Below are 27080 nucleotides of genomic sequence, written 5' to 3'. Positions count from 1 at the left end.
GGATCAGACGAAAGCAGAGTCGGTCACAAGCCAAGGGTCGGTCACAAATGGTAGCAGATCAATCGTGGTCAGGAACAAGCCAAAGGTCAGTAGCGGAGGTGTAGACAGCAGCAGGAACAGTAGCAGGATATTGGCTGGAAAGGCACAATAATCTGGCAAGGAGGAAGTCCAAGGACATGGCTTATATAGGAAGTTCATGGGAGGAGCAAGGAGTTCAAGGTTCAAGAGCAAACAAGGCACAAGGCAGGATTATCCAATAGATGAGGCAAAGTGTTGTGCAGCATCCTAGGTAGCTCAGTGAGTAGAGTTACTGCCTGACACAGTAGAAGTCCCAGGTTCAAGTCCAGGCCCTGACAGTACTCCCCTCCTCCCAGGACGTCCTCTGGACGTCTTAGGACTAGGCTTGTGTGGAAACCTCTGGTGGAATTCTCTTGTTAGTCTAGGAGCATGAACATTCTCCTCAGGCTCCCAAGAATTTTCTTCTGGTCCATATCCTTCCCATTGAACCAGATACTGTAACTTATTCCTAAAGATCCTGGAATCAAGGATTTTCTCCACCACAAATTCTTCTTCACCCTGTACCTCAACAGGTGGAGGAGGTGGAAAAATTCTTCCAGGGAAAGGATTTTCCTGAAACGGTTTGAGTAGTGATATATGAAAAACAAGGTGAATCCTCATACTATCCGGAAGCTGTAAGCGAAAGGTGACTGGGTTGATTTGGGCAGAAATCTGAAAAGGACCCACAAACTTTTGACCCAACTTAGCAGATGGCACCTGGACCTTCAAATTCTTTGTTGATAACCAAACTTTTTCACCCACATGAAAAGTAGGAAGTGTTCTCCGGTGTCTGTCTGCAGACTTTTTGTAATACTCCTGAGCTTCCCTCAAAGTCTCAATCAATTTCTCTTGAATCTCCTGCAATGTAGTTAGTCTATTGGTAACAGCAGGGATTGGAGTTGTGATGGGGAGATCAGGAATAAAAACTGGATGGTAACCGGCGTTTAAGTAAAAAGGACTTTGAGAGGTGGAACTATGTTTAGAATTGTTGTATGCAAACTCTGCAGTGGGAAGACAGTCCACCCAGTCATCCTGAAGATAAGTGACAAAGCATCGAAGATACTGTTCCATTGTTTGATTAGTTCTCTCAGTCTGACCATTAGACTGGGGATGAAAAGCAGAGGACAGATTAATTGTAACACCTAAGGCTGAGCAAAAACTTCTCCAGAATTTCGAAGTAAACTGCACACCTCTGTCAGACACCACATCATCAGGGATTCCATGCAGTTTAAAGATTTCTCGAACCATCAGTTCAGCAGTCTGTTCAGCAGTGGGCACCCCCTTAACTGGAACAAAATGGGCCATTTTAGTGAGACGGTCAACCACTACCAAAATGGTTGTCATTCCTTTTGAGGTAGGTAAATCCACCACAAAATCCATAGAAATAGACCCCCATGGTCTTGATGGAACAGGGAGTGGCTGAAGCAACCCCAAAGGGGAGGCTCGGGGAATCTTATTGCGTGCACAGGTCAAGCATGAGGTCACATAGCGTTTGACATCTTTCTTGTACCCCGGCCACCAAAAGGAACGTGATAATAGTTCTTCGGTCTTAGCGACTCCAAAATGCCCAGCAAGTTTGGAATCATGAACCAACTTGAGAGCTTCCACCCGAACAGATTCAGGTACATAAAGATGATGTCCTTGAATCCAAAAGCCATTCTTATAAGTCAGGTTAATGTCCGTAGGTGGATGATTGAGAAGTGGGTCATTCTCATACCCCTCTTTAAGAAGATTCAAGAATGCCTTAGGACTTGTGGCCCCTAGAAAGTTCTTTTGAGGCAGGATTGTGCATTCAGAAGTGTTCTCCTGGAGAGGCCCAGACGACATTCGTGATAAGGCATCAGCCTTTCCGTTTCTTGACCCAGGTCAATATGAGATAATAAAATTGAACCTGGAAAAGAACAGTGACCAACGTGCTTGTCTAGAAGACAATCTCTTGGCAGAACGGATGAATTCTAGATTTTTATGATCCGTGAAGACAGTCACAGGATGCTTAGCCCCTTCCAACAGATTCCTCCATTCGGAAAAGGCTTCCCTAATTGCCAGCAACTCCTTATTCCCAATGTCATAATTCCTTTCAGCAGATGACATCAAACGAGAAAAATAAGCACAGGGATGAAGCTGCATTTTTTCTCCTCGTCGCTGAGAAATGATAGCTCCCACGGCAGAGTCTGAGGCATCCACTTCCACAATAAAAGGTAGCTCAGGATCAGGATGTACCAATATTGGTGCAGATGTGAAGAGAGTCTTTAGCTTACTAAAAGCAGTTTGTGCCTCAGTTGACCATGCAAAGGGCACTCCTTTCTTTGTCAGCTGTGTAATTGGTGCTATTACCTTAGAGAAGTTTCTTATGAATTTCCTATAAAAGTTTGCAAATCCAATAAATCGTTGTATTTCCTTAACGTTTCCAGGGGCAGTCCAATCCACCACTGCCTTGATCTTTTCAGGATCCATGCTCACTCCTTCTGAAGAAACGATATATCCCAAGAACTGGATCTGGGCTCATTCAAACTCACACTTCTCCAGTTTGATGTAAAGTTGGTTCATCCTTAACCTTTTGAATACAGTGCAGACATGCTTGCGATGCTCCACCAGGTTGTCCGAAAAGATGAGTATATCGTCCAGATAAGCAATAACAAACTGGTCCAACAAATCTCGAAACACATCATTTATGAAGTGCTGAAAAGTCGCGGGAGCATTACATAGGCCAAAAGGCATAACTAGGGACTCAAAGTGTCCATATCTGGTTCTAAAGGCAGTCTTCCATTCGTCGCCTTGACGCATGCGTACCAGGTTATATGCCCCCCGTAAGTCAAGTTTTGTGAAGACTTTGGCAGAGCGGAGTCTTTCCAACATCTCTGCGATTAAAGGGAGTGGGTAACGGTTTTTAACAGTGATTTTATTCAAGCCCCTAAAATCAATGGATGGACGCAAGGTGGAGTCCTTTTTCTCAACAAAGAACAGGGCTGCTCCTGCAGGAGATGTTGAGGGTCTGATAAAGCCCTTCTCCAAATTCTCATCAAGCCACTCCCTTAGCACCTTTAACTCAGGTTCTGATAAATTGAAAATGCGGCTGAATGGTATTTCTGCTCCTGGAAGCAGTTCAATGGGACAATCATATGGACGATGAGGAGGTAGTTGATCCGCATTTTTCTTATCACAGACGTCTCGAAACTCATGGTATTGTGGAGGCAGATTGTCATATGACTGTGTAGTTACCATATCAGCCTGTGATTTCCTGATTGGTAGACAACTTGTAGCACATGGTTTCCTACAATGTTCCTCACAATGTGGGGATGTAAAATTTATGGTCCGTGCTCCCCAGTTGATGAAGGGATTATGGGTAGTAAACCAAGGGATGCCCAGGATGACAGGAAATTTAGGTGATGTAATCAGCTGAAAGCTGATGGTCTCAAAATGGTCAGCCTGAAATTGGAGTACTAGAGGAACTGTTTCATGAGTAACTGGTCCTGATGATAAAGGTGAACCATCAACTGTCTCCATTGAACTTGAGTGGCAGAGGCATGCGTGTATTAGCAACATCGCGGGAGCACATGTCCAGCAATCGTGTCTGCAGAGCATGGATCTCTTCCTGTTGCCCCTCTACTACACTTTGCAGTTCAGCAAATTTCTTTTGGTAGGTAACACCAAACTCTTGTAGCTCTGAAATTTGCTGCCTGACAGGAGCCATGGCATTTGCTATAGCGGCCTCCATGTGTGGGCCAGATTATTCTGTCACGGTGTAAGGTCAGGTTCAGAGACCAGTTGCTATAGCAGTAAAAGGCTTACCTGGAACCAGCAGGATAGGTACACCAGCGGATCCCCCTGGGAATGACGCAGGCTCACCTGAGGTGCGGGGTCTAAGTATTAACCGGTATTCACCAGAGCTCCTAATGGTGGAGATGGATTGGGCTGCGTGTTAATACCAGGTCGCAGATCTCAGGATCACCCCACCAGGGAATGAGCAGACTGGGAACCAATAGCGGATCAACAGGTTAGGGATCAGACGAAAGCAGAGTCGGTCACAAGCCAAGGGTCGGTCACAAATGGTAGCAGATCAATCGTGGTCAGGAACAAGCCAAAGGTCAGTAGCGGAGGTGTAGACAGCAGCAGGAACAGTAGCAGGATATTGGCTGGAAAGGCACAATAATCTGGCAAGGAGGAAGTCCAAGGACATGGCTTATATAGGAAGTTCATGGGAGGAGCAAGGAGTTCAAGGTTCAAGAGCAAACAAGGCACAAGGCAGGATTATCCAATAGATGAGGCAAAGTGTTGTGCAGCATCCTAGGTAGCTCAGTGAGTAGAGTTACTGCCTGACACAGTAGAAGTCCAAGGTTCAAGTCCAGGCCCTGACATGGACAATGACCCAAAGCATACTTCTAGAGCAACCAAAGAGTTTTTTAAGGGAAAGAAGTGGAATGTTATGCAATGGCCAAGTCAATCACCTGACCTGAATCCGATTGACCATGCATTTCACTTGCTGAAGACAAAACTGAAGGGAAAATGCCCCAAGAACAAGCAGGAACTGAAGACCGTTGTAGTAGAGGCCTGGCAGTGCATCACCAGGGATGAAACCCAGCGGCTGGTGATGTCTATGAGTTCCAGACTTAAGGCTGTAATTGACTGCAAAGGATTTGCAACCATGTATTAAAAAGTGAAAGTTTGATTTATGATTATTATTCTGTCCCATTACTTTTGGTCCCTTAACAAGTGGGAGGCACATATGCAAACTGTTGTAATTCCTACACCGTTCACCTGATTTGGATGTAAATACCCTCAAATTAAAGCTGACAGTCTGCAGTTAAAGCACATCTTGTTCGTTTCATTTCATTTCAAATCCATTGTGGTCGTGTATAGAGTAAAAAACATTAGAATTGTGTTGATGTCCCAATATTTATGGACCTGACTGTATAGGGTACTGAAGCCCGTCGCCATTTCACCAGCGCATACAAATTTCAGGTTTGACATACTGGGTATCTATTTACTCGGGACAACCTCATCATTTATATTTTTTGAAAAAAAACATATCATTCATTGCGTTTGTGTGCCCGAAAAATAACTTTAATGTGTTTTTAACCACTTGCCTACCAGGAACTTTTACCCCCTACCTGCCCAGGCCAGTTTTCAGCTGTCATCACTGTTGCACTTTGAATGAACCCAGTGGTGGTATTTAATTGCCACTGGGTTTTTTATTTTTTGCACCATAAACGAAAAAAGAGCAAACAATTTGAAAAAAAAAAATATTTTTCTTTGTTTCCATTATAAAAGTTTACAAACATGTAAATTTTCTCCACTGATAATGCGTTGAGGAGGCTGCACTGATGGGCACTGGTGCAAATTGATGAGGAAGCACTGATGCTGCTGCACTGATATGCAGCACCGATGGGCACTGACTGGCGGCACTGCTAGGCAATGATAGGCGGCACTGCTGGGCACTTTTGGGGCTGCAATGATGATCAGGGAAGCCGTTTTCTGTCTTACAAGAATTTTCATAACTTCTGTAACCTATTCGTTTTCGATATGAGACTAGCATGTAATAAAAAAAAAAAAATGACGATCAGTCACCCCATATTTTCATTGTGTGTACTATGTGATTAAGCCTAAAATAAAGATAAGTTAGTGGTTCTAAATCTGCCAATTCATTTAACACTAACCCCCTCCACCCCCAGACTGACAATGCTGCTGTGCCTCCTGTACTCAGTTCTTCAAAGTTGTATATCACTAATACAGGAGGTGTGTTACTAGCCAGATCACCAGGTGAAAACACAGAGAAAAAAGCCAAAGAAAACTAATGCAGCCACCACATCTAATTATTGGTAAGCTGCAATATATTGCCTTTTTGGTTTTGGTTTTAATACCGCTTTAATGCATTTCTGGTTTTGAGTTTAAGGAATTCAGTTAAATCATATCTTTACAACTAGAGATTATTATTATTATAAAGGATTTATATAGCGGCAACAGTTTGTGCAGCGCTTTACAATATAAAGGGGGACTGTTGCAATACAGTTCAATACGGAAGGAATAGGAGGGCCCTGCTTATGGAGCTTACAATCTAAAGGAAGGGGAGGTGATAAAAAAGGCAAAAGCTGCAGGGGATGATCTGGTGGAGGTGATTCAAGTACAGTTCTTAGGTGAAGGTGGGGTAGGCTCCCCTGAATAAGTGGGTTTTCAAAGGTAACCTAAAGGTGGACAGGGTGGGAGCTGACCGGACATACTGGAGTAGGGAGTTCCAGAGGACAGGAGAGGTTCTGGCAAAGTCCTGGAGGTGGGCATGGGAGGAGGTATCAAGGGAGTTAGGAAGCAGCAGAGAAGAAAATTTGGAAGATATCTGCAGATGAGGTTGGTGATGTAGCAAGGAGAAATGTGGATGGCTTTGTACGTTTTGGTTAGTATTTTTAATTTTATACGTTTGACTAGTGGAAGCCAGTGAAGGGCTTGGCAGGGAGGGGCAGCAGATGCTGATCGTTGGTAAGGTGTCCAGTAGCAGCATTCACAATAGACTGAAAGGGGGATAGCCTTTGTAAAAGTAGGCCAGTGAGGAGAGTTGCAGTAATCAAGGCGGGATATAACCAAGGTGTGGATAAGTTTTTTTTCTTGTGTCGTTAGCCATTAAGGGGCGAATTCTGGAAATGTTGCAGAGGTTGAGGCAGCAGGATTTAGCCAGTGATTGGATGTGGAAGGTGAGGTTAGAGTGTAGGTTTATGCCTAGCACCCTGGCCATGTTGGGAGGGACCAATGTTTGTGCTGTTAACCTTGGTGGTAAAGTCATGAGTGGGGGATCGGGGAGGAGCAAATATTACAGTTTTAGAAAGATTGAGCTTGAGAAAGTGGTGTGACATCCATACTGATATGTCACTCAGTAGATTTGCAATACGTGAGAAGACTGAGGGGGTGAGCTGGGGAGTGGAGAGACAGATCTGGGTGTCGTTAGCGTAGAGCTGGTATTTGAAGCCATGGGAGGTTATCAATTGGCCCAGGGAGGAGTTGTAGAGAGAAAAGGAGGGGCCCAAAGACAGAGCCTTGGGGTACCCCAAAAGAAAAAGGAAGGCGGAGGAGTTCGTGATCCATGTGACACTGAAAGTGCGCTTAGAAAAGTAAGAGGAGAAGCAGGAAAGAGCATAGTCACGGAGGCCAAGGGAGTGGAGTTTACTGAGGAGAAGCAGGTGGTAAACTGTATCAAAGGCAGTGAAAAGGTATAGGAGCATAAGTATGGGGTAATGGACATTGGTTTTAGCAGTTAGTAGGTCATTAGTAAGTTTTACTAGGGCAGTGGAATGTTGTGGGCGGAAGCCAGACTGTAGGGGATCCAGAAGGTTGTTGTCGCTGAGGTGGAAACTCATACGGTTGTGAACAAGGCGCTCGAAAAGCTTGGAGGCAAACGGGAGCAGGGAAATGGGCCTTAAGTTATTCAAACAGGTTGGGTCCAGTGAAGGTTTTTTAACTATAGGATTAGGCAGTGCATGCTTGAACGGCGAGGGAAAGGTGCCAGTGGAGAAGTAGAGGTTGAAGATGTGGGTTAGAGAGTTTATGATAGAGAAGGAAGGAGGCTGCAATAATTGTGGCATCCTGCAAAGCATGCAGGAAATCCATGAAGTTGTGGAAGTAGATGGCCAGCAGACAGGCAACACTCATAACACGAAAGGAAATTTTTTAAAGTGAGTTTACATTGGATTTTCTAATATAACTATTATTTGTATTGTTATGACAATGGTGATGTTATAAAATAAAAGTGTTTTCTGTGACAATATATTTCCTTTAACTACATCAGTCCCAAAACTCACCCCCCACACCACCACCTTAACCACTTCAAGTCCAGAGACACTTTCACCCCCTTCCTGCCCAGGCCATTTTTCTGATTTAATTGTGGTCTCAATTTGAATGACAATTCCTTAGCCAAGCAACACTGTACCCAAATTAAATTTATATATTTTTTGAGACAGAGCTTTTTTTGGTGGTGTTTAATCACTTTTAATTTTGTTTAACTATAAAAAATACTGACAATTTTGAAAAAAAAAACCATTAATTTTTGTTATACAATTTTGCAAATAAATAATCTTTTTTTTCATAAAATTAGGACAAAAGTATTCTGCTACATTTCTTTGGTAAAAATGACCCTAATCAGTGAATATTATTTAGTAGTTGAAGATGTGGGTTAGAGAGTTATTTATAGAGCAGGAAGGAGGCCACAATAATTGTGAGGGGACAGGGTCCAGGGGACAGGTGGTGAGTGAGCCTCGGAAAGGAGTTTGGCAACCTCTCTGTGGTAACAGGGCCAAAGGAGGAGAGTTTTGAGTGTGGTGTTGGACCTGGTATGTTGGTTGAAGGAGGAAGCTTGACACTGGAGAGCTGGCATGTACACTGTCCTGAATAATTTTATTTATAATAAATGTGTTGAATATGTATTCAAAAATAGTATAGAGATGGTCCTCCTGCGCTACCTCCCTATCCACAATGACCCCCAAAAGCAAAGTGGTCGCAAACACCCAACTATATTCCAAAAATAGTGAAAACAAATAAAGGAGTGAAAGGGTGCTGCGCTACTTCGTGAATGAAGAGTGGAAACATAAATGCAATAAACTAAATACAACAGGATGTCTTCAACTTACAAGACGACCTTAATGGACTGTTTAATTGGCAACTATGTGGCAAATGAGGTTTAATGTTGATAAATGTAAGGTTATGCACTTGGGGGCTAAGAGTATGCATGCATCATACATACTAGGGGGGTACAACTGGGGGAATCAATGGTGGAGAAGGATCTGGGAGTTCTGTTAGATCACAGGCTTAATAATGGCATGCGATACCAAGCTGCGGTTTCTAAAGTGAGAAAAATCCTCTCTTGTATTAAAAGAGGTATAGACCCCAGAGAGAGAGAACATATTATCCCTGTATAAATCATTAGTAAGACCTCATCTGGAACATGCAGTTCAGTTTTGAGCACCAATTCACAAAAAGAACATTGGGGAACTGGAGAAAGTACAGAGAAGGACAACCAAACTAATAAGAGGCATGGAGGAGCTCAGCTATGAGGAAAGTTTAGAGGAACTGAATTTATTCTCTCTTGAGAAGAGGAGATTAAGGGGGGATATGATCAATATGTATAAATACATCAGTGGTTCATATAGTGAACTTGGTGTAGAGCTATTCACCCTGAGGTCATCACAGAGGACAAGGGGGCACTCTTTACGTCTGGAGGAAAATAAATTTAATCTCCAAACACGGAAAGGTTTCTTCACAGTGAGAGCTGTGAAAATGTGGAATAGACTCCCTCAAGAGTTGGTTCTGGCCAGCTCAGTGGATTGCTTTAAAAAAAAGGCCTGGATTCTTTCTTAGATACACAGAATATTACTGGATATAACATTTATAGGTAAAGTTGATCCAGGGAATATCTGATTGCCTCTCGAGGGATCAGGAAGGAATGTTTTCCCTGCAGGAGCAAATTGGATCATGCTTTGCTGGGGTGTTTTTTGTATTCCTCTGGATCAACTGTGGGTATAGGACTATAACTTTTTTTTTTTTTTTTTTTAACAGTTGAACTAGATGGACTTTTGTCTTTTTTCAGCCAGACTAACTATGTAACTATGTAAAAAACATACCCCTCATCCAAGTGTAAGCATAACATATTCAAAAAAACGTGAATGGGTGCAAAAAAATGACAAATGACAATAACAGCAGCACAAAAGGCTATAAAGTGCTGGTGGCAAAGGTGAATATATGAACAATGATGATGTGTAAGGTGTATTAAAAGTGACTCAGTCGCAAAAAATCAATAAGCGACCCACTCCCCAAAAAAAATCAATAGGTGACGCAGTCCCAAAAATTATATACAGTGGTGCAAAATAATATTTAGTCAGCCACCAATTGTGCAAGTTCTCCCACTTAAAAAGATGAGAGAGGCCTGTAATTGGCATCATAGGTAGACCTCAACTATGAGAGACAAAATGAGAAAAAAAATCCAGACAATCACATTGGCTGATTTGGAAAGAATTTATTTGCAAATTATGGTGGAAAATAAGTATTTGGTCACCTACAAACAAGCAAGATTTCTGGCTCTCACAGACCTGTAACTTCTTCTTTAAGAGGCTCCTCTGTCCTGCACTCATTACCTGTATCAATGGCACCTGTTTGAACTTGTTATCAGTATAAAAGACACCTGTCTACAACCTCAAACAGTCACACTCCAAACTCCACTATTGTGAAGACCAAAGAGCTGTCGAAGGACACCAGAAACAAAATTGTAGACCTGCACCAGGCTGGGAAGACTGAATCTGCAATAGGCAAGCAGCTTGGTGTGAACAAATCAACTGTGGGAGCAATAATTAGAAAATGGAAGACATACAAGACCACTGATAATCTCCCTCGAGCTGGGGCTCCACGCAAGATCTCACCCCGTGGGGTCAAAATGATCACAAGAATGATGAGCGAAAATCCCAGGACCACACGGGGGGAGCTAGTGAATGACCTGCAGAGAGCTGGGACCAATGTAACAAAGGCTACCATCAGTAACAAACTACGCCGCCAGGGACTCAGATCCTGCAGTGCCAGACGTGTCCCCCTGCTTAAGCCAGTACATATCCGGGCCCATCTGAAGTTTGCTAGAGAGCATTTGGATTATCCAGAAGAGGATTGGGAGAATGTCATATGGTCAGATGAAACCAAAATAGAACTATTTGTTAGAAACACAACTCGTTGTGTTTGGAGAGAGAATGCTGAGTTGCATCCAAAGAACACCATATCTACTGTGAAGCATGGGGGTGGCAACATCAGACTTACAGGAAACGTTTGACCTCTGTCATTGCCAACAAAGGATATATAACAAAGCATTGACATGAACTTTTGATATTGACCAAATACTTATTTTCCACCATAATTTGCAAATAAATTCTTTCCAAATCAGCCAATGTGATTGTCTGGATTTTTTTTCTCATTTTGTCTCTCATAGTTGAGGTCTACCTATGATGCCAATTACAGGCCTCTCTCATCTTTTTAAGTGGGAGAACTTGCAAAATTGGTGGCTGACTATACAGTGGGGCTTTGCCCCACTGTATATGGCAGTCCCAAAAACTCAGTAAACCTTCAGTGCACGCCATGAAAAATCCAGCGCTGCAAACATAAGAAAAAAATCCTGCACCGGCTAGCGTGCACGCTCACCTACAAAATGCGACCTGCAAGGACTCACAACGCATAGAGAACCTCAGATGATGATTTCAAGAAATTGGTCCTCGATAGCAATGAAAGAGCAAAAGGCTATCTCCAATGATGCAAGCAAGAAGACTACCAGAGTGTAATATGTCAAACTTTATTTTGAATAACATCCAAAAATCACTACTCACATTTTAAAATAGGTCCGCAGACCAAAACAGGCAAAATTAATGCAGAAAAAAAAAGCAGGGAAGGTGTATGGGATCAGCAGTACCAAGATGACAGCTGCCATCCATACCGGATATGACGTAACCACGCTTCCGTCCTACGCGTTACGTCACGGATCACGTGGCTACCTCAGGGCTCCTTTTGAAATATTTTGTGACTATATCAATTCTAGTCATAATGCTTCTAGAATCTTTAAACCAAAACTGAAAAGTACAGAAGAGCAACAAGCAGCCTGCTGCTCCATTTCATTGCAAAAAGAGAGATGGATGAGCAAGTTTCATGTCAAAGTATTGTTAAAAACCCATTATATTTCATCAATCGATCACTCTTCACTGACAGATGACAATGGAAGGTAATCAATGCTCTCATATTTCTCACCATGACAACAGTTGTCATTTAAAACATCATCCTAACAAGAGAGCACATATTTACATACAGCTTTAGATTCATCTACACATGGCAAATGGATGTTCATTTCAAGAAAGGACTGATTTTGTACTATTTGATAGCACAACTAAATTGGCCATGAATAAACATTGCAGAAAGGGGTTAATACTGTAATCATATGTTATTCAGGAGAAATACACAGGCCCATTGTCTGTTTATAGCATGCTGTCTCTTTTAGCTAGGCTTCGGGTATACATTTTTTTTAAATAATTCATGATTAACAAGCTCCATCAGTATACATTTACTGATAAGGGGGTACTACTTTTAGCTTTATTTGAGTGAATTTGTAAATTTAAAGAATGCAACTATGCTTAGGAAAAATGTAAAAGACTGAGTACTCAGAACTGTAAGGCAATTAAGTTTCACTTCTTTATGGCTGTAGGTCCTTGATGGTTTGATTACTACTTGATGAACTGCATCAGTAAATTATTTGCATCACAGTGCCAAATAATTTTCATTACGCTTCATTAAGTCATTATTTTAAATATGCTGAGTGTTGTTCACTAATGCTCTCTGCTGTTTGTGAGTTTGTGCAGTCTGTTGGAGTACTCATATATTTAATTACACTAATAGCTGGTTACTATGGAGTATAGAGAGCATGCAGACCCAGTTTTACTGTGATTGTACAATTTCTCTATCATTTACTAAATGATACTGCAAAAGACAACGGTTTTTCTTTTTTCTATTAAGCCACAAAATTACTTTGATTTTGTCTAAGTATACAAAGTGCAACAATTATGTTACAAATATGACAAGACTAAAACAAGAGTCATTAATGTAAACAGTATCTATTGAGAGCACAGAATTATGATCACACCACTGAAACAGATATTATTATCATGGAGGCCTATGATACTGATGGATGTGATCATCAAACAAAATCAAGACCGCTTAACCACTTGCACTCCAGAAGATTTACTCTCTTCCTGACCAGGCCATTGCAACACTGCACCCAAATTAAATTTAGGTTCTTTTTCTTCCCGCAAATTGAGCTTCTTTCGGTGGTATTTGATCGCCTGTGCGGTTTTTTTTGTGCTATAAATAAAAAAATGCTGACAATTTTGAGAAAAAAAACAATATTTTTTTACTTTTTGCTATTAACCAGTTGCCACCCGGCCTATAGCCAGATGGCGACCGGGCGAACAGCTCATCCCTAAGGGTGGATGCCATATGCCATCCTTTCTGGAACGTGCATTGCGCATGCCCACAGGGCAGTGCTGTGGGGAGATCTGTCACCGGCCGTGTACCTCGGACATGGCCGATGACAGATCTGTGTACCGGCCCTGTTGCCAGTACCATGTGACCTGCTGTGACCAATCACAGCAGGTCACATATATGTATATAATGGATGGCTTCCTTTCATGCCATCCATTGTATACAAGTGTGTCTAGTTGTGAATAGTCACAGCGATCACATTCACAAGCTGGGCCAATCACAGCTAATCACAAAAAAAAAACCCTGAATGAATCGATTTAATTCAGGTAAATGTTTGCTTATAGCAAAGTAATTCTTTGCTATAAGCAAATTGTGTAAAAAAAAAAATAATGATTACTTCCCCAAAGTAGTACAATGTTACTATGGTAACATTATACTACTTTGGTCACAGAGCAATATGAAAAAAAAACAAACAAAAAAAACAAACAAAAAAACTTAAAAAAAGAGAAAAAAAGAATAAAAAAAAAAAAATCAAAATGTTTTTTTTTTGTACTGTTACCAGTCATTGTCCCTGATCACCGCCATGCCAGTTATAAGACGACGCTGTACTGGTACTGTACTGGTGACAGTATGTAAAAAAAAATAGTGAAAATCATTTTTTAATTTCTTCATTTTCCGAAAAATGACAAAAAATTACAACTTCAAAAACTCGCCATGCCTTTTATGAAATATGTCGGACTGTCTATATATGTACTCATCTAATATTCTTGGACCTCAAGAAATTAGATTGGCTGTCAGTACTTTAGGATTGATCAATTTTCAGATATATCCCATAGTTTGTGAACTCTATACATTTCCTACAGACTAAATAATAAATACTAATTTGGGTTATTTTCACCAAAGAAATGTAGCAGAATACATCTTGGCCTAAATTTATGAAGAACAATTATTTGCAAACTTTTATAACAGAAACAAAGAAAAACGTGTTTTTTTCAAACTTTTTTTGTTAATTTAGCAAAAAATAAAAACCCCAGCGGTGATTAAATACCATCAAAAGAAAGCTCTAGTTGTGTGAAGAAAATGATAAAAGTTTAGTTTGGGTACAGTGTTGTATGACCGCACAATTGTCATTCAAAGTGTGACAGCGCTGAAACCTGAAAATTGGCCTGGGCAGGAAGGAGGTAAAAGTACCCTGTATGGAAGTGGTTAAACATGTCCAGTAAAAAAAAAAAAATGTAAAATCTAATTTAATCATAAATTTAGGCCAAAATGTATTCTACTACATGTCTTTGCTAAAAAAAAAATCTCAATACATGTAAATTAATTGGTGTACGAGAAAGTTATGGAGTTTACAAAAGGTGGTATATATGTGTGTGTGTATATATATATATATATATATATATATATATATATATATATATATATATATATATATACACATACACACATATACATATATACATATACACACACTCATGCTGCTACCACCATGCTTCACTGTGGGTATGGTGTTCTTTTGGTGATGTGCAGTGTGGTTTTTGCACCAAATATATCTTTTGGAATTATGGCCAATAAGTTCAACCTTGGTTTCATCAGACCATAACACATTTTACCACATGCTTTTGAGAGACTTCAGATGTGTTTTTGCAAACTTTAGCCGGGCTTGGATATTTTTCTTCGTAAGAAAAAGCTTCCGTCTTGCCACTCTACCCCATAGCCCAGACATATGAAGAATACGGGAGATTGTTGTCACACGTACCACACAGCCAGTACTTGCCAGATATTCCTGCAGCTCCTTTAATGTTGCTGTAGGCCTCTTGGCAGCCTCCCAGACCAGTTTTCTTCTCATCTTTTTGTCAATTTTGGAGGGAGATCAGTTCTTGGTAATGTCACTGTTGTGCCATATTTTCTCCACTTGAGGAGGACTGTCTTCACTGTGTTCTATGGTATATCTAATGCCCTGGAAATTCTTTTGTACCCTTTTCCTGACTGATACCTTTTAACAATAAGATCCCTCTGATGCTTTGGAAGCTCTCTGCGGACCATGGTTTTTTCTGTAGGATGCGACTAAGAAAATGTCAGGAAAGACCTACTAGAACAGCTTAACTTTATTTGGGGATAATCAGAGGCACTTTAAATGATGGCAGGTGTGTACTAACTCCTATTTAAAATGATTTTGAATGTGATTGCCAAATTCTGAACACAGCTACATCCCCAGTTATAAGAGGATGTGTACACTTATGCAACAGCATTATTTTAGTTTTTTTATGTTTACTCCCCCCCCTCTAAAAGATTTCATTTTGTTTTTCAATTGAGTTGTATAGTTTACATTAAAGGTGGAAAAAGTTCTGAAGTGATTTTTTTACATCACAGAAACCTGAAATTTTAACAGGGGTGTTTAGACTTTTTATATCCACTGTATTTCCTTTAACTACATCAGTCCCAAAACTCACCCCCCACACCACCACCTTAACCACTTCAAGTCCAGAGACACTTTCACCCCCTTCCTGCCCAGGCCATTTTGCTGGTTTCATTGCGGTCTCAATTTGAATGACAATTCCCCAGCCAAGAAACACTGTACCGAAATGAAGTTTATATATTTTTTGAGACAGAGCTTTTTTTGGTTGTGTTTAATCACTACTTTTTTTTTTAAACTATAAAAAAATACTGACAATTTTGAACAAAAAAAACATTTTTCTTAGTTTTTGTTATAAAATTTTGCAAATAAATCTTTTTTTTTTCATAAATTTAGGACAAATGTATTCTGCAACATTTCTTTGGTAAAAATTACCCAAATCTGTAAATATTATTTAGTATGTGTGAACGTTCTAGAGTCTACAAACTATGAAATCTGATCAATCCTGATGTACTACTGTCTGCCATTTATTTTTTGAGGCCCTAAAATGCCAGGACAATATAAATACCCTGCAAATGACCCCTTTTTGTAAAGTAGACAGTCCAAAGTATTTAGCAAGAAGTTTTCGGAGTTCTTTGAAGTTGTAATTTTGTGTTACTTTTTTTGGAAAATGAAGAAATTAAATAAAATTAGTTTTGTTCCACAAAGTTGTTATTTTAAGTTATTTCATTATTTGTTATTTAAGTTATTTCTCTAACACAGCATAAGCATACATAAAATTACATGCCAAAAGACATTCTGTTATGCCTTCTGAGGAACACGTTTGGGCTTTCAGGGAGCATAAATTGCGCACCTCATTTTCTGACTGTCTATCACATTTTTGAAGGCCCTGGAGCACCAGGACAGTGGAAACACCCACAAAATGACCCCATTTTGGAAGTCAAACACCTCAAGGATATTTTCTGAAAAGCATAGTGAGTTTTTTGAAAATGTAATATTTTGCTACACATTTCTGAAAAAAAGCAGGATATAAACCGAAAATGTATTTTTTTTCTTTTTTTTTTTACACAGCACTGTCAATTCATAATACATTGTAGGCATACTTATTTATACTTAATTGCATGCCAAAACATATCGTGCTACTCCTCCCTTGTATGGTGAGACCACATGTGTGAGAATTTTTCACAGACCAACCATGTAGAGGAGCGAAAAATCCAATGAGCACCAGCAGCCATTTTAGGGGTAAACATTTTGTAAAGTGCTGCGCAAACTGTTGGCGCTATATAAATCCTGTATAATAATAACAATAAATTACGCATCTAATTTCCTGACTACCTATGACATTTTTGGATGCAGTGGAGAACCAGGACAGTAGAAACACCAACAAAATGACCACATATTAGAGAGTAAACAACCCAAGGTATTTTTTAAGAGGCACGGTGAGTCTTTTGAAGACTTATTTATTTTGCTACAAGTTTTTGCAAAATGCAATAACATTTTTTTTGCAATAATTTTTTTTTTTTATACAAAGTTGTCAATTTTAAGATATTTCTCAAACACAGCATGGGCATACTTAGAATTACAACCCACAGCACATTTTGCTATTCCTCTCAAGTATGGCGATACAATATGTATGAGACTTTTTCACGGTTTGAACCGATTAGACATTATACCTCACGTATCACACAAATCAAACAACTGTATCAAAATCAATGTACTGTAATGGTTGCCTCTGTACAATAGGTCAAGGAATATAGCTTAGCAGAACAACATCTTCAGCAGTCCCCATTCCTATAAGTCAAGCAAGCCTAGCCTACTGGTATGTGGCTGAGCCTAGGAATGCGATATTCACTGCCCAGGAAGTAAAGGAGGCTGAAGTAAGGAAGAACAAAAGAATTCCTGTGGTTCCAGAAGTGCAGTTGTCCACAGGGGATGACTGGGACTAGTGTCTGACAAGAACATCATTAGTCAACCCAGTCAAGTGAATGAGGGTGCTTGTGTGAGGCCCCTGGGGTTAAAGCAGGCAACACAGGAGATGATACAACACTTCCCCACTCACTGCTCTGGGTGGTGATCAGGATTTTATTTATTTATTCTTTTTTTTTTTTACACTGATTTCTTATTACAGTGAGGATTACTGTGTAAGCAATCAGTAAAACTGTTCAAAGGCTTTAATTCATGATGCCTTAGTTTACTACTGTGATGTTGTGATTGGCCCTAGTACCATGTGATCGCTGGGACCAATCACAGAGATTACACAGTAGTAAACAATGGCGTCATGAATGACAGCCATTGTTTATTACTGTAACTCTGATCACGGCCATTGGACACAGATCATGCTGAGAGCATGCATAAGCAACAGAACGTATAGGTACATCTATCTGCATAGACACTGCTCCTGTCTAGATACATTACACTGAACAGATGGGAGGCAGTTAAAGGGAACCAGTCAAATCTGTCTAGGATTACGAAAAAAGACCAAAGGATTTGAGGCAGCCTATAACCACAGAAGATCTGTGGTTAGCTCTCCAAGATGTTTGGAACAACCTACTTGCCAAGTTCCTTCAAAAACTGTGTGCAAATGTACCTAGAAGAATTGATGTTTCTTTGAAGGCAAAAGGTGGTCATACCGAATATTATTATTATTATAATACAGGATTTATATAGCGCCAGCAGTTTGCTCAGCGCTTTACAATATAACGGGAGACAATACAGCAACAATACAGTTCAATACAAGAGGGATAGGAGGATTTAGGAGAATATTGATTTGATTTGGATTCCTCTTCATTTACTTTCCATTTTGTTAATGGATAAAAATAAACTATGAACACTTCTATTTGTGAAAGCACTGTTAATTTACAGCATTTTTATATCCCAAACATATGAAACTCTTCGCTAACTTTGACCAGATGATCTGCAGGTGCTCAGTGCTTGTTTATCTGAACATATACATACTCTTCAAGTAAGCATGACTTAAGAATTGATAATGTTATTTCTTTAAAATATTTAAGATTACAGCTAAACTGTTTTACCTACATTTTTTTCATACTTGGTGTGGCTATCACATATTTAAATTTGAATGCGGCTCACAAGCTGACCAAACTTATTGCCTTATGATTTAGACATGAGCATGTAGGGTCTTCAATGAGCATTACCCAGAAAAGAGCCAGTTAAGACAATTAGACCTAGATGCTCATTTTTAATATCTGCACAGCATCATATAGGCATCTTACAGAAAATGTTTACTCTGCATAAACATGTAAAACATCATCTGCCTCAGAGTTATGTCAAGTTGTGGAACCTTCCTACTTTTTTTTTTAACTGATAGAAAAAGCCTATGTCATTTCCAGTGAACATTAAATGAAAGTTTCCAAATTCTCAGTGAAACATGCACATTGCACTCTTGGTTCTGAAATTGGCAGTACTTTTAAGTGTCTGAAGCCATATCCTCTCTGCATCCGTAGCACACCCACACCAACCAATCTTAGCATGTCTGTCTTTGCCTATCTCGACCAGAAGAGTAAATTTAATATTTCAGGTTTGGTACCCAGCTGGGAGCCAAGGTGAATCATGCTACTGTAGGTATTTCAACAAGTGCAAGTATCAATATTACAGCCATGATACACCAAACCTTTGCATTCTGGACTCCTTCTGAGCAGGGCCTTATTTACCCTCATTAGCCCCTATATAGTATTTATGTGGTCCATTACTTTCCTACCATTCCTAGGTGTGATGAAATAAAGAGTGGGCTCTCTCTGGGGATGAGAAGAGACAGGCCCACTTACAGGTAAGAAGGAAGGAAAAGGCATTCCTTGCATCTTGCTTACTAGAATTGTGCAACTTGTGGAAACTCCGACTTCCTTTGCCACTAAAATGGTTTTAAAGGCTTAAGGTTTTTTACCTTCATGTATTCTATTCTCTGTGTTGCTCCCCTCTCAGCCCCCTCTAATACTTACCTGAGCCCAATCTCAATCTAGCACTGTGAATGAGAGCAGTGGCTCTCGCAGGTCTCTCCCTACTCATTGGCTGAGACACAGTAGCCGGAACCATTGGCTCCCACTGCTGTCAATCACAGCCAGTGAAAGGGAGCGGGGGGGCCAAGGCCGAGCTCGACTCTGTGTGTCTTACAGAGGCGGTTCAGGAGAGAGCACACATGAGTGCCCCCAAAGCAAGCAGCTTGTTTTGGGGTCACTCAGCATGGGGGAGGAGCCAGGAGCACTAGCGGGAAACTCAAAAAGAGAAGGATCGGGGCTGCTCTGTGCAAAACCATTGCACTAATTTTCCTCAGAGCTTAGTGAGTGAATGTGGTAAAGCTATGCAGATTTCCCTCTTCTAAATCACGTGCAAGCAAAAACACTATTTTATTATTTTTTTTGCACCCAATTGGATATTATATACACACATTCACTAAGCTCTGGGGAAAATTAATGCAATGGCACTTCTAAAGTGCACAATCTATTTGCCTTTAGTAAATCCACCCCTACTGCCAGTTACACATGGGGAGTTTATTCTATTCAACCCTGTGGGCTGAACTAAAAAAAAAAAAGCCCGGACAGATTGTTGTACTAATACAAGCTATGTTAGTACAGCGATCTCTCCCCACTGAGCTATTGTGGCCCCCACCCCCCGCATGAATACAGTTTCTGTTGAACTGGCAGATATTCAGCCCATGTGTACCAAGGATTAAGTTTTGTTTTTGGTCTTAGATACGCATTAAATCTTCTCAAACAAAGAAATGTGCAAAACATCATTGACCATTTTACGCCACAGAGAAAAACTGACTAACCTGGGGTGAAAGAGTTTCTCTTCAAGCTGCAAATGAGACACTGCACCTAAAGAGGTTTGAACATTAAAATTAAAATCTTTTAGGATATCGTGCTGAGCAAAGTAACGCTAAACTTTACAAACAATGCAAATCATAGTTAAGATGCAAACTTCTCTTTGAAGTATAAAGCTAAGAAAGTGAAATAGCTTCCAAAGCAAGTGTGTATCTGGCTTGGTAGCAGGCAAATAGCTTAAGTTTGTTTCTTCAAAAAAAGAGTTACTATATGTCCTAGGACCTACAAACCTAGCCAGTATGTAAATCTCAATTTCAAGGTGAGAACCATTTTACACCCTCACATTCCACAATGTGTCTCCATCAGTCCGCATGGCATGTGCTTAGAATAGTCGATTGGGGGGCATAACACGGGTTTTCACTTCAAATTCAGTCTGGTACTGGTACCTGTCTGAATTCAGGGATTCTAATGGCGTGCAAAAATATTTTTTGAAAGGAATATACAGGTGCTTACTGATGATTATGATGATTACAGCTAGGGAAAACTCAAAATTCAGTATCTCAGGAAATTAGAATATTGTGAAAAAGTTCAATATTGTAGACTCATGGCGGTTTATTTACTAAAGCTGGAGAGTCCAAAATCAGACTCCCTTCTGCATAGAAACCAATCAGCTTCTAGGTTTCATTGCCAAAGCTTCATTGAACAAGCTGAGGTTAGAAGCTGATTGGTTTCTATGCAGAAGGGAGTCTGATTTTGGACTCTCCAGCTTTAGTAAATAAACTCCATGGTGTCACACTCTAATCAGCTAATTATCTCAAAACACCTGTAAAGGTTTCCTGAGCCTTTAGGTGGTCTCTCAGTCTGGTTCAGTAGGTTACACAATCCTGGGGAAGACTTCTGACTTGACAGTTGTCCAGAACACAGTCATTAACACCCTCCATAAGTCACAAAAGGTCATTGCTAAATAAGCTGGCTGTTCACATATTGCTGTATCCAAGCATATTAATGAAGAGTTGATTGGAAGGAAAAAGTGTGGTAGAAAAGGGTGCACAAGCAACAGGGATAACCTCAGCCTTGAGAGGATTGTGAAGCAAAGGCCATTTAGGAATTTGGAGGAGATTCACAAGGAGTGGACTACGGCTGGTGTCAGGGCTTCAAGAGCCACCACAGACAGACGTATCCAGAACATGGGCTACAACTGTTGCATTCCTTGTGTAAAGTCTCTCTTGAACTAGAGACGTCAGAAATGTCTTACCAGGGCTAAGGAGAAGGACTGGACTGTTGCTCAGTGGTCCAAAGTCCTCTTTTCGGATGAAAATAAATTTTGCATTTTATTTGGAAATCAAGGTGCCAGAGTATGGAGGAAGAGTGGAGAGGCACATAATCCAAGTTGCATGAGGTCCAGTGTGACGTTTCCACAGTCAGTGATGATTTGGGGAGCCATGTCATCTGCTGGTGTTGATCCATTGTGTTTTATCAAGTCCAAAGTCAATAAAGCCCTCTACCAGGAAATGCTAGAGCACTTCATGCTTCCCTCTGCTGACCAGCTTTATGGAGATGCTGATTTGATTTTCCAGCAGGACTTGGAACCTGCCCACACTGGTTTAATGATCATGGTATCACTGTGCTTGACTGGCCAGCAAGCTCACCTAACCTAAACCCCATAGAGAATCTGTGGGGTATTGTCAAGAGGAAGATGAGAGACACCAGACCCAACAATGCAGATGAGCTGAAGGCTACTTATAAAGCAACCTAAGCCTCCATAACACCTCAGCAGTGCAACAGGCAGATTGCCTCCATGCACGCAGTATTGATGCAGTAATTCATGCAAAAGGAGCCTGACCAAGTATTGAGTGCATCTTATACTGTACATGGACATACTTTTCATTCAGCCAACAGTTGTGTATTAAAAATCCTTTTTTTATTGGTCTTATGTAATATTTAATTTTCTGAGCTACGGAATTTTGGGTTTTCACTAGCTGTAAGCCATAATCATCAAAATTAAAAGAAAGAAATGCTTGAAATATATCGATCTGTGTGTAATGAATCTATAAAAATATAAGTTTCACTTTAACTGAATTAACTGAAATAAGTGAACTTTTTGATGATATTCTAATTTATTGAGATGCAGCTGTATACACTGACAGTACTATTCAATGCAACAAATACATGCTTGGCACAGTAATAGCCCTCTTGCTCTGCCTCCTGCTGATCAATGATAATGACAAATAAAATTGGATCAAAGTGTGTGTGTGTTTTATACATTTGCCTGGAGTTTTACCTATTTGGGCTCAAACATAAATTTAGACTTAATATTGCTCTATCCATCATGCATAAGCATACAGTATGCACAAAGGAGAACGAGGGCTGATGCACATGTATAGCATTAGGCTGCACCAGGAGTTAAAGTCTTACTAAACCCACACCAGTAAAATCAGTCTTTATATGCAGTAAAGCATACACTTGTTATACTCACTGTGGAACCTAAGGAGTTAATCCTCTGCATTGTGTAAAAAAATGTGTAATGTTTGATCCTGACTTCTCTGATCCTCCCCTTCTTCCAGTGTGCCCCTCTTATCTCCTGATGAGACAAATGGTGTGGAGACACTCTGCACAAACTTAGGTTGATGTGTATTGCTAGAGAGTTTTTTTTTCTTTGGAGAATGCATATGATCAGCACTGTCCAGATAGAGGTCAGAGGTTTTGCATCCTCCTAGAGCAGAAGGAAAACTCCTCCTACAAGCTTTAACCAGTGTTCTGCTGAAAACTGATAGAAGTCACAAGACTGCTCTAACTGCCAATGAGAAAAGGTATTTAGCAGTTTATATTAACTAAAATAATTACATTTCCATGCTCTGTTTACTGTGGGAGACCAGATGTAGTGAATGCAGGGTCATGGGTTTAGTAACACTTTAAACCCTGGCTCCAGCTTTTAGATGTGCTGGGAACAGTGCAGTTTTTTTCCTTTTGGGAAAAAGGTTTTACATAAATAAATAAAAGCTGACCATTGTAAGCACCCTTGTCAGTCGTACATGGTTTGTATCCCTGCAACTGCTACATCTTCAAGAGACCTTGTTCATTTGAAAAACAACAGACTTACTGGCTGGATCACGAGATCAAAATAGAAGAAAGAAAGCCTAAAAATGAATACTAGTGCAGCCATCACATTTAAGAATTGGTAAGCTGCAACATAATAAATAGTTGCGTTTGGGTTTAAAAATTTGATAATGCATTATGTAGAACTAGGAATATCAGAAACTCTCTTATTTACTTTACTCTGGTGCAATGCTGCTCACTGGGCACATTTCTACAAAACCCAACTAAGAAGAAGCCAATAGGAGCATAAGTCATACACTGCCTGCCAAGAAGTGTGAACAACAGGGGACAATACAATAGCAACAAATAACACATTTGTACGTAAATACTTTGCAAACTGACCATTTACTTCTTGTGATACTGTCTTGTCTGATGAAATTAAGCCTGTAAAAGTAAATAAAAACATAATTGACATACTAAGAAAAAAAATACTTTCTAAAAAACATGACTAAACAAAACATTCCTTTATATTCAGACAGAACCTGGTCATATTTTTGCTTTTTGCCTGGTCAACCTTTTTGCTGTACCAGTGATAATACTGCTGACAGAAGTCAGCAGAAAGATCCCTTAGGATACTAGCGATGTGGGCAGGTGTGAATTGTAGCAGCAGGAATCTTCTGATTCTAGGTGCTGTGAGTGCCTATGCACTACAATGACAGGTCACCAGTGGCTGCAGCTATTTGCAGCTGCCCACACAGCCAATGAATACCTGGCCCACAAAGTGCATCCAGCAGTGATCACCACAGATAATTGCTGGCTGTGTAGAGAGCTGTGATTAATTGCGGTCGCCACTGAACTGTCATTGTAGTGAACAGGGCTGGTGGCTCACAGCCACTGCAGGAATCAGATTCCTGCTGCTGCAATTCGCACCAGCCTAAATCACCAGGGTGAATGTAGCCCAAAGTTCACCATGCCTGTTACAACGTGATTGTACGGTCTCGTTAAGATCTAACAACAATTATGTAGTGCAAGATCCCGTCTGACTGGATAGAATTTGATTGGATAGCTTTTGTAGGTCTGCATGTTGCATAGTTTTGGTAGATCCAAAGTTGATTGTACAGAGATTGCACAGATAGATAGTAACATGTATGGTCACAATAACATCCACAAATAGCTTTGCTATTAAAAAAAAAAAAAAAAAAAAAAAAAAAAAAAAAAGGGGGGGAAAGTAAGTGAAGAGAACGGTAGAAGATTAGATGCCTGCAATTTGAGGTATATATTTGAGTAGGAAAGAAGTAGAGGCAGGCAACATTGTCTCTAAGCAAGTTTCTGGATACAGTAGCTTTGTGATTCTATACATAAAAAAAGTCACATTAATGCTAAAGCTGCCTTTTACTGTATATCACAAGAAGTACTTACATAGGAAATTAAACAAAAAATTACAAATTTTCAAGTATTCAGTGGTTAATAAAACTTCTTAAAATGTAATAATGCAAATGCTATGAACATTCACTCTTGTAGTACAGAATCATGAAAAACATTTATTTGAAAAATCCACAACCATGCATTAATCCTTATGTCATTAGCAGAAGTAGTACAGCCACTTAGATTTCTTAAAAGCCTCTTGAAAACATCAAACTTTATTAATAAAGTAATGAAAGCTCAGCTTGTTCAGTTATTACTGTATGTGGCTTTCAAGCTGCAACTGCTACAAATGCTCTTATATGATGAATACAAAGCAGACACAATCAAAATATTAAGTGAACCGGCCTTTTAAAATGTTGTATCTCTCAAGCTTGCATGGATGTTTAGTTGAATATTTATGAAATGTTAAAAGCAACACTTAGCTTTGAAATTGGTTCAGATCAAGAGTTTATGGTTTAACAACTGGGTATTTTTTTTTATTGCATATGATTATAACTATATGCACAATTGTGGCTGCTTTATATCATGTTACACTGAGATAACAAAAAGGAAGGCAAGGTTCCCTGGAACTTTAAATACTTAAATAGGGCCAGCTTGCTTAACACAAATTTTTATCATGCCAGAACAATCTGGTGGCTGGGACTGTATTACACTGCAGTAGAATTTGCTATATACGGTAAGCACTATTGTCTTCCTATGAGCACCTCCTTTGTTACTGGAAACTGGTAAACGGAAACTGAAGTTACTTGCATGGCACCTTGGCTATTCAGAAACAGCCTTGTATTTTTAACCACTTCAGCCCCGGAATGTTCCCCCCCCCCCCCAAGCCATTTTTTGCTATTCAGAACTGCACTGTTTCAACTGGTAATTATGCAGTCATGCAACACTGTACTCAAACAAAATTTATGTCCTTTTATTCACACAAATAGAGCTTTCTTTTGGTGATATTTGACCACCACTGGGTTTCTTTTTTGCAATATAAATGAAAAAAGAACAAAAATTTTGAAAAAATATTATGTTTTCTACTTTCAATTATAAAAAAATATCAAATAAACGAACATTTAGTCATAAATTTACGACAAAATGTGTTCTGCTACACTTCTTTGGTAAAAAAAAAAAAATCCCAATTTGTGTATATTGATTGGTTTGTGTGAAAGTATGATATATATATATATATATATATATATATATATATATATATATATATATATATATATATATATATAGATATACAGTTGCAAGAAAAAGTATGTGAACCCCTTGGAATTACGTGGAGTTGTGCATGAATTGGGCATAAAATGTGCTCTGAACATCATCTAAATCACAACAATAGAAGAACACAGTCTGCTGAACATAATACTACACAAACATTAGATGTTGCCATGGTTTAATTGCACATAACATGTAAACATTCACAGTGCAGGGAGGAAAAAGTATGTGAGGCCCTAGCTTAATGACTTCTCCCAGAGCTAAATGGAGTCAGGAGTGAGGCAACCTTGACTCCAATCAGTGTGATGATATTGGATGTGTTGCTGACAGCTGTCCTGCCCTTAAAAAACATACACCTGTTTTGGGTTTACTGGTTTCAAGAAGCACTGTCTGATGTGAACCGTGCCTCTCAGAAAAGAGCTCTCAGAAGACCTACGATCAAGAATTGTTGACTTGCATGAAGCTGGAAAGGGTTACAAAAGTATCTCTAAAAGCCTTGATGTTTATGTGTCCACGGTAAGACAGACTGTCTACAAATGGAGAAAGTTTAGCACTGTTGCTACTCTCCCTAGGCGTGGTCGTCCTGTAAAAATGACTGCAAGACCACAGCGCAGAATGTTGCATGAGGTAAAGAAGAATCCCAGAGTGTCAGCTAAAGACCTACAGAAATCTCTGGCACATGCTAACATTTTTGTTGACACATCTACAATAAGGAAAACATTAAACAAGAATGGAGTACATGGGAGGACACCACGGAGGAAGCCATTGCTGTCCAAAAAGAATATTGCAGCACGTTTGAAGTTTGCAAAAGAGCACCTGGATGTTCCACAGCACTACTGGCAAAATATACTGTGGACAGATGAAACCAAGATTGAGTTGTTTGGGAAGAACACACAACACTATGTGTGGAGAAAAAAAGGCACAGCACACCAACATCAAAACCTCATCCCCACTGTAAAACATGGCGGAGGGAGCATCATGGTTTGGGGCTGCCTCAGGGCCTGGACAGATTGTTGTCATTGATGGGAAAATGAATTCCAGAGTTTATCAAGACATTTTGCAGGAAAACGTACGACCATCTGTCCGCCAACTGAAGCTGCGCAGAGGATGGGTGATGCAACAGGACAATGACCCAAAGCATACAAGTAATTCAACAAAACAATGGCTGCAACAGCACAGAATACGCCTTCTGGAGTGGCCCAGTCAGAGTCCTGACCTCAACCCGATTGAAATGCTGTGGCATGACC

At 39.9% G+C, this 27080-nt stretch overlaps 2 protein-coding genes across 6 annotated transcripts in view; both read right to left on the bottom strand.

Annotated features, from left to right (window-relative positions):
- The window catches only part of CYB5R4 (cytochrome b5 reductase 4), a 218152-nt gene that overhangs the window by 138778 nt on the left and 52294 nt on the right, over positions 1-27080 (bottom strand). For all 5 annotated transcript variants that reach the window (XM_089693117.1, XM_089693118.1, XM_089693119.1 and 2 more), the window contains 2 exons: positions 23602-23643; positions 20172-20217 (listed from right to left, as the gene is read on the bottom strand). In XM_089693117.1, coding sequence (XP_089549243.1) covers positions 20172-20217; positions 23602-23643 — 88 coding nt within the window. The remainder of the gene's footprint in view (positions 1-20171; positions 20218-23601; positions 23644-27080) is intronic.
- Positions 295-11495, bottom strand: LOC149449543 (uncharacterized). Its single transcript, XM_089693122.1, has 2 exons — positions 11474-11495; positions 295-983 (listed from the first exon to the last, which is right to left on the bottom strand). The coding sequence occupies exons 1-2, from the start codon at positions 11493-11495 to the stop codon at positions 295-297; spliced, it is 711 nt and encodes a 236-aa protein (XP_089549248.1).

This window comes from Staurois parvus, unplaced genomic scaffold (assembly GCF_062004578.1).
Source record: "Staurois parvus isolate SC_StPar_1 unplaced genomic scaffold, SC_StPar_1.0 ptg000613l, whole genome shotgun sequence".
Taxonomy (NCBI): Eukaryota; Metazoa; Chordata; class Amphibia; order Anura; family Ranidae; genus Staurois; species Staurois parvus.
The sequence above is the reverse complement of the archived record's forward strand: the minus strand, read 5'-3'. Positions and strand labels throughout refer to the sequence as shown.